General features: G+C 45.3%; 1 protein-coding gene across 1 annotated transcript; it reads right to left on the reverse strand.

Moving 5' to 3' along the window:
* Nucleotides 1-3106: 3106 nt before the first annotated feature.
* LOC123161689 (ent-kaurene oxidase 2) lies at nt 3107-8334 on the reverse strand. Its single transcript, XM_044579499.1, has 8 exons — nt 8052-8334; nt 5486-5646; nt 4788-4949; nt 4537-4677; nt 4154-4408; nt 3904-4062; nt 3625-3819; nt 3107-3538 (listed from the first exon to the last, which is right to left on the reverse strand). The coding sequence occupies exons 1-8, from the start codon at nt 8194-8196 to the stop codon at nt 3221-3223; spliced, it is 1536 nt and encodes a 511-aa protein (XP_044435434.1). The 5' UTR covers nt 8197-8334; the 3' UTR covers nt 3107-3220.

Genomic DNA, 8334 nt, shown 5'->3' on the forward strand with positions numbered 1-8334 from the left:
CTCGCCCCTCTCGACCTCTCACCGCCGACGCGTGTCTCTCCTCTATCCCCCCAACGACGAGCATGGCCGAGTGCTACCTAGGTGATGGTGCGGCGGCCAATGGCTTCGGCCGCCGCATCCTGCATGAAGACGAGGCACGCCTCCTCTACGAGGCCAACTACCCGGCGCCGCCGGACATGCGGGTGCCGGGCTCCTAGAGGCTCAGCGGCGACGGCGGCCCGGTGCCTCCAGCGCCCACCGGAGCTAATCGGCGCGCCAAAATCGCGTGCATCCGGTCTTCACTGCCGGAGCAGGCGCAGAACCAGCCGAGGTACGCCCCCGAAAGCAACACGTTGTGGACGGCGTACTTCGACCGGCGCCACGAGGAGCAGCTCGCCTCAATCAACGGCGTCGAGCCCCGCGGCCGCCTCAACTCCGACGGGCGGCGCCAATGGTGGGGCGTCCCCAGCCGCACCCTCGAGGTTGTCCTCAAGTACATCGAGGCCGCCAACACGCCGCGCCTGGAGTACCCGGTGCCCCCTCCTTCTATCGCCGCCGCGACAGCTCCTGGACGCCGCAGCGAATGGAGACGGCCACCACCTCGTCATCGGGCTCCCTTTCCTCCGGGTCGCCGGCGCTACGCCCCGTCAAGCCGGAGCCACAGGAGACGCCGCTCAGGCGCCGCCACCCGCGGCGGCACCCTCGTCATCAACGAGGGTGACTGTGGCCCCTCTCCTCCCTCTTCCCGCCTCGTCAAGCCAAAGACTGACCGGGGCTGCTCCCCGTCAAGAAGGAGCACGAGGCCATGGCCGCCGACGAGACCGCCCTCAAATGGGCGCGGGAGGACTACGTCCGCGAGGAGATGGCGTGCCGGCGCCGCGCCCTCGAGGAGATCGCCGCTAGGCTCCGCGGACGCGAGGAGGGCGGCGTCGTCATCGTCGACGACAACGACGAGGAGGCGCCCGGGCCGTCCATGCTTCGGCAACGCTGGTCAGGGGTGTAGCAGGGACGGCGGTGGCACGCAGAACGGCAGCGACGACGACTACACCAATTTGTGTTCCGTCTGGCCGAATTTCGGCCGAGTTTAGTTTTCAAGAAACGGCGTCTGGGGCGGCGGTTGGGAAACCAACCGCCCCATGCCAATTTTTTCGCCGACGCGCCCCCAGACGGCGCTATTTCAAACCCCTGGGGGGCGAAAGAATGGAGATGCCCTAACGGTCATGCAGTGTCCGTGTTTGATGACATGATCTAATTGTGTACGAATATAGATACAGTAAGAATGTAGTACGTACATGATTAGTACCATTATACAGGGTTGAAATATGATTATTAAAAAAGCCACATGGGTTGTATCTATTGTCCGAAATTGATGGGAAGTTTTATTGCTTCTGATTTTTTGGTTGAAAAAATAAAGTACAATTTGCATGTGTATGGGTGTATCCAAGTATGTAGCACAATTTCTATCTAGAGGTGAAAATGACCCGGTGTGAGCAGTAGAAAAAAAGGTCTACACAGCCGCTCAAGAACATAAAAGCACGTGTTGTTGCCCTCATCTATTTAAGACATGCAAAATATTTGAAAAGTTATAAATGGCACAAGTATCTCTAAATAATATATTTTACCTAAGAAATACTCCCTCCGTCCGGAAATACCTGTCGGGAAAATGGATGTATTTAGATGTATTTTAATTCTAAATATATCCATTTTCATTCATTTTCGTGACAAGTAATTCCGGACGGAGGAAGTAATAAAATATTTCAGTCTTCTACCGTCGACCTCAGTAAAGTGGTTGTTCAGAGACCTTGGTGAACGACAACAGTAAAAACGAAAATAAGTCATCTCCAGCATAATAAGCTGAAGTCAAAACTCCATTATTTGCTCGTGTTTGGTATCAGGATTACTTGTGCCAATGCAATACGGCTCTAGATTCATTCTGATTTTTTATTGATCAACATGTAGTACAACACTCGTTGTCTCTTGATTGATTGTTTCCTCTTTGGTATCTTTGTAGTATCGAACATGCATTTTCTGTAAAATAGCTACATGTTAACTCTTCGGCACCATAATAAAACTTTAGCAAGATAGTTCTTAAATTTACCAAAGGGAGCAGTACAAAATTTTCAGTTCAAACTTAAGAAAAATATCTAAGACAGGTCCAGTAAGGCAGTTCTTGAATTTCAGTGGAAGCCTAAGGGGGAAAAAATCTAACATACTATCAAAAGTGACACAAAGGAAAAGCACTCTTTGAGTACGACCGAAAAGCACTATTTGACAATATTTAAAGTGTGATCGGTGCTTTATCCTCTTTGTTGCGAGGCCGGGGTTGGATTTTGCGATCCACCTGCATCAACTTCCCATGGAGGCATGGAGCAGCATGAAACTCGTCTGGAGGTGTCCATGCGCAGCCCCTGATCCTGACACAACCTACAGACCAAGAGAAAACAAAGCAGAATGGATCAAAACCAATCAGATTGTGGAGACAGATTGAGGCCGGGAGTAGCACTTTGAGAAGCCGCAACATTTTTCGGCCTGATGCCAAATCCAATTCCAATAGAGCAATTCGCACCATTGGGCGACAAGTTAGCTGGCTAAGTAATACGACGACAGTGACAAAACATCATCGATGAAAGAGGAGGGCGGTCAGCCGCAAAATCAACCCTAGTAGGCAAGAGATAACCGAAGTCCAGATGAAAGAAACGAAGCAAAAGGAAGTAACAATACGCACCTCCACAGTGCGGCAACGAAATCAGGCTTTACAGAGCACAGCGGCTTATGTGGTCAAAATAGGCCCAGTTCACGTGACGGCTCCCAGGTCGTTCTTCGGAGCAGCAACCCAAGAATATTGGGCTGGACGAACATATGGAGTGGCACGGTTGTAAAGTTACAGCGTCGATCAGCGGGATGACTTGACAATCTAGGACGTACAACAGTACAATCTAACGGCTGTGAACAGCAAAGCGCTGTCGTGGCTCGATGGTCGCTCCGTTGTACTGTTTAGTAATATTGCAATGGCTGTAACAATTTGTGTTGGATGCATCTTAGAATACCCAGGCAGAGAGAGATTTATCTTCAGCATCACAAAATTTAAAAAACAGCTAACTACATGCGAACTGAAGACACGAACAAATTGTTCAGGCAAACCATTAGACGTTATAAACCTGTATCATGCTGCCATCTAGTTTGGCCAAGTTTGTAAAAAGCAAATCCAGCACCTCATTACCAAACCAAAGCCGCCATTAATTCACTTCCTCCCTCTCGGCGAGAGATACACGTACAGGGGGTGGAGCTTGTAGCTGGTGAGCTGCACGGTGTCCACCTTGTCCTCGTCGCCCTCCTTGAGCCTCCAGGCGAAGTCCTGCACGAAGCGCGCCATGGCGGCGCACGAGATGGTCGTGGCCTGCAGGCTCCCGGCGCAGGACCTCCTCCCGGCGCCGAACGCCATGGTCTTGTACATGTCCGCGGCCTCGAACCTCTCGTCCATGAACCTCTCCGGCCTCCACTCCTCGGGTTCTTCCCAGTCCTTCTTGTTCATGTTACACCCGTACAGGTTGATGACTATCTGGAACAATTGAGCAGTTTTTTTCAGAGACCCACGGCCAGCAGCCGAAACTTCTTGCGCCATTAATTATTAGTGTTGCCAATTACCTCAGTGCCGGCTGGGACGTTGTAGCCGGCTAGTTTGGTGGTCTCATGGACGAACCTTGGAGGCACCAATGGGACAGGAGAATGGAGCCTGAGCGTCTCATGGAACACGGCGCTGAGGTACCGCAGCCATGGAACATGATCCTCGGTGACTGTCTCATCACCGCATACGTCCCGGATCTCTTGGTAGAGTCGATCCTGATGTGAACCGAACATTTCTGTTAACAATTTGGTTCCGGCAAGAGAAGACTAGATCAAACCACAGCAGAGTGGGAAACTCGCCTGTTTTTCTGGGTTTTTAGCAAGCTCGTACATTGCCCACTCGGTAGTCACCAAAGTAGTATCTGCAGCCTCGATGACTGCCTCCCACACCAGCATCATCAACTGTTCCTCTGTCAGTGCCTTCTCTGCCAGCAAGAAGTCCAGATAGGATGCCCTGGCCTGTATTTTATTGCATCAAGATGATCAAATTAACACATAGGAGAACTGCATCAGAATAAAACAGTTTACAAGCTATGTGCATTGGTGCTACCTCGCCATTCGCAATTCTCTTTTTCTGTTGATGGATCAAGGCTTGCATTACCACAGTTCGTCTAGATTCTGTGGTACGAACTCTTGTTTCGAAGCCCTTGTTTGGGATCCAGCTGAGGTATGGGAAAAAATCCCTCCAATCAACATCGATTGCACACATCATCATGTCAACCACGGTGATCTGGTAGATTTCATCCTTCGATATCTCCCTCCCAAACTCCTTCACATAAACTGAACCCACATCCTCGCCTAAACTCTGTAATTGTAGTGTGCACTCTCATTATCGCATATAATAAATGAAGCATCTGAAGACTGATTCAAATCAAGAAACTGATAGGAGCGTCACAATGGATGAGCACACTATTATGAAGCTTGTAGACTTACCTGGATCAAGGACAGGCGGAACAGCTCGTTCTTGAAAACTTCTCTGAAGTTCAGAGGACAATATGGGTCGTCGGTCACCAACGTATGGAAAGTGCTTAACATGTTGTCCATCATCATGTCTCTTGTGTCCCTAAATTGTCTCTACACATTTTGCAACCATTTCACCATGAAACGTTAATTAACTGAATGTGTAAACATATGCAAGTGGTGGCCACTGAACTGTATAATTTCCTAAGTGTTAAGACTTGTACCTGAGCAGAAGAGCCCAACATGCCCGACATAACTAAACGCTTGACCATTTTGTGGAAGTCACCGTAGTCACTTGTAGCAACCATCGTTTTATCACGAGTCAGCACTGACAATGCTTTAGGTAGCTTTCGAGTAGAAATGGATGAGTATTTCACAACCATAGCCTGCATATTGAGAAAAGAATAGATGTTCTGGTCAAGTGTGACACATTTGTGCAATGCTTCTATCATTTCTCAATTTTGCATCAGAGCATAAATCAAGAACTGTATGCGTATTTTGTGTATTAATCTGGGCTACCTTGTAGCTTAATAATTGTTTCCGGGTAGTTCTTGGGAGAAAAAGGTCAGTTCATAACTTGTTTGAATCCTCTGTTTTTTAAAAAGCTCGTTAGAATCCTTGGTTTGTCTCTAGCATGAGAAAAAGAGAGGTAAAAATAATGATTATATAAGCTTTGAAGTTAAATTACTGGGGTGAAAAAAGAACTCTTGTATCTAGGTTTGAATTATTATATTTTCCATTTAAAAGAAAATTCGCTGAGATAATGCCAACAAAAGCATACAGAGTAAATGCCAAAAATCAGTCAGAAGACTAAAGCCCAAGTTGCCACAATTACCCAAAAGTGCAAAAGGTGATATTTTGTAGTAGAACCTAAAAGTACATTAACAAGTGAATTATGAAAAAAAAAAGACGGCTTTATTACCTCCTTGGCTACTTCAGAAGAGTTGAGCACAGCTACTGATGAAGCCCCAGTCTTTATGGTGTATATTGGCCCGTAAATATCAGACCATTTTGCGAAGGTCTTATGGGGCTTCTTCTCTTTTAACTGGTGCAGATTTCCAATAAGAGGTAAACCAGGAACAGCTGTATGACAATTAAATTAACCAGAGGAGAGTTTAGTTTTTCCTTGCAGTAGAATTAGCAGTATTAATTTGAAGGGCCGAACTTATATTTGAAACAAGCCAGTTCGACAATTCATCTGCATATATGATTAAAAATTATATTCATGCAAATAAATTAAGTAGGTAACTGTTTTCTCTCTTTTTCTTAGGTATTTTCAGTAAGTATTGTCAGAAGGCGTTACAATCATACAATGATACAGCATATATAAAGTGTGTCGTTGATTATTCTAGCAGGCATAACTTTACTGGGAGGTCATGCAGACTTAAATAAGCTAGTATCAAAAGAAGGTGATTGTTGAACACTAGAATAATCCGCGTCACTAGTAAGGGTCAGCATGTAGTATCTAGGACAATATAACCGTCAAATTTTCGATATAGCAATTATTGCTTCCAGAATTTGGTAAAATTACTGTTTAGAACAATATATTGCGGTAAAACTACTTCTGTTCAGAATGCTCCTGTTTCATACCTACAGTAGCTGCCATTTGATATAAAACAAATAGTAATTGATTTGTGCGTCCTATGCATAACACGTATAAAGCAATTGTGCTGTCATATAGCAGGGAACATGCCTTGTCAAATACCCCGTCCGATCCAAAATAAGTGTCGTGGTTTTAGTTCCATGACACTTATTTTGGATCGGAGGGAGTAGCTATTATCAGATGTGTTTGATAAGCATGATTTCGAAATCTACTGTGACTGAGAGAGGAACCTCTCAACTCGTTGTTTTAACCAGTTGCTATCCGGGAACTTCACTCTCCAGGCCAAAAGTAAATAGGAACCGACAGAAACTGTGACAGTCAAGAGAAGCATTCCATTTCATACCCCCCTCCCGCCCAAATAAAATAAATTGTTTGCTGAACATGTATATGCATATATCACATTTATTTTGGAGAGGACATATATATCACACGAATTTGCAAAAGTTCAGAACAGTATGTGTTCCGTAGGAGTCGGGGAATTCCTTTTAGTTATTCCAAACGGGGCGGTCGAGTGCTTGCATAAAAGCACATGAAAATGAGAAAACGTCTCAAGTTGTTTCTATCGGGCGGATTTGTTTTCTCTTGTTTTAATAAAAATAGTAAAAGTTCACAGCTGTAGACAGCTCAGGAATATAGCTATAAGTGAACCTATCATTTATGACAGTAACATCTCATTGCTTCTTTTCAATCAATTGTGTAGCTTTCCATCTTTGAGCTTATGGAGCACTTTTCCATGTGAAAGTGCCAACCGGACTGCTCACAGCCCATGCATGGGGACCAAAAGGGGCTTGGAAATTGGATTAGAAAAAAAGGGATCTTCTTGGAATGGTGGGAAGTAAAAGATTCTTCATGTTGACATGTTCTTATGTCTAGGGAGTTGGTCATGAAAAGCTAGCAAGGTGTTATTTTCCAAATGACTTGTGCATAAATCTGCAAAAGAAATAAACAAAAAATAGTTCCTTCGTTCATAAATGGATGTCGTTTTGGACATTGACAGGATTTCCAGCATACACCTTTAACCGTTATTTTTTATATGTATATATTAGTATAGAGTTAAAACAATTATATTATGGAATTATCTTTCATCACAAATCTAAAAATACTGTTCCAGCCTTACAGCCAGTTTTTAATATTAGTATAGGGTGTGGCTAGATCTTAGTCGATTAAGACTTAACCAAGTCTTAGTCAAGTGATAGAACCTATAAAAAGATAAAAGAAAAAATTTAAAAGAAATTTTGCACGGAACTTCATGTAAGATCTTACAAATATAACATCGACTGAGACTTGGTTAAGTCTTAGTAGACAGAGATTTAGCAATCCCGTTTTGTTACAAAATTGCAGAAGTTTGACTGCACGCTTTCATACATCTACGAATGGAGATAATAAAAGATAAAAGATATAGCAAGTATTTAAAGGTTTTGCCCAGAATAAGAAAGAAGCATGTATAAGCATTAATTGCTTAAGATTCAAAATGTCTAAATTCGCAGATCACTTATTTGGAAGAGGTGATCATGCTTATCCAGAAGCCTATAAGAATTCAAAACCAATATTTGACAATAAGAAAAAAAAATCTTAGATCTTGTAAATTTGGTTGAGCTTGATCTTGAAGTTTTATGGACTTACGACAAGCTGTATATATTTTTAATAAAAGTTTATAAACTTCTACATGTGCATGATTTCCACGGTGAGGATCAATTCTCACTTGATAAACATCTACTGTACCTGAACACATACAAATAATTCAAGAATATCCTACAGGAACCTAAGGAAAATTGTGGCATAAAAAGCCCAAGTATGGCACGCTCTGCTACATGTATACGAGCATACATACAACATGGGAGAAAACATGATGCATTTAGACGATATTGGGTGGGAGGGTCTTCACCTGGGGGCGCGTTGGTGCGGCCCGTCCCGACGACGCCGGCCTTGGCGGCGAGCGCCGCAGCCGCGGCCAGCCCGCCGACGGCCGCGGCAGCGGCAGCGACCGCGCCTCCTCCGCCGGCCGGGAGCGCCGCAAGCAGGGACTCCATGGGGGTCGCTCGGGCGCGCGCGGCGTGGGGTGGGAGAGGAGGAAAGGAGACTCGGGCAGTGGCGGTGGCCGTGCGTTCGGCGTGCGCGCCTTGAGTTTTAGTAGGACTGTAGGAGTGAGGCGAAGGGGAAAGCGACAA

Source organism: Triticum aestivum, chromosome 7B, assembly GCF_018294505.1.
Source record: "Triticum aestivum cultivar Chinese Spring chromosome 7B, IWGSC CS RefSeq v2.1, whole genome shotgun sequence".
Lineage (NCBI taxonomy): Eukaryota > Viridiplantae > Streptophyta > Magnoliopsida > Poales > Poaceae > Triticum > Triticum aestivum.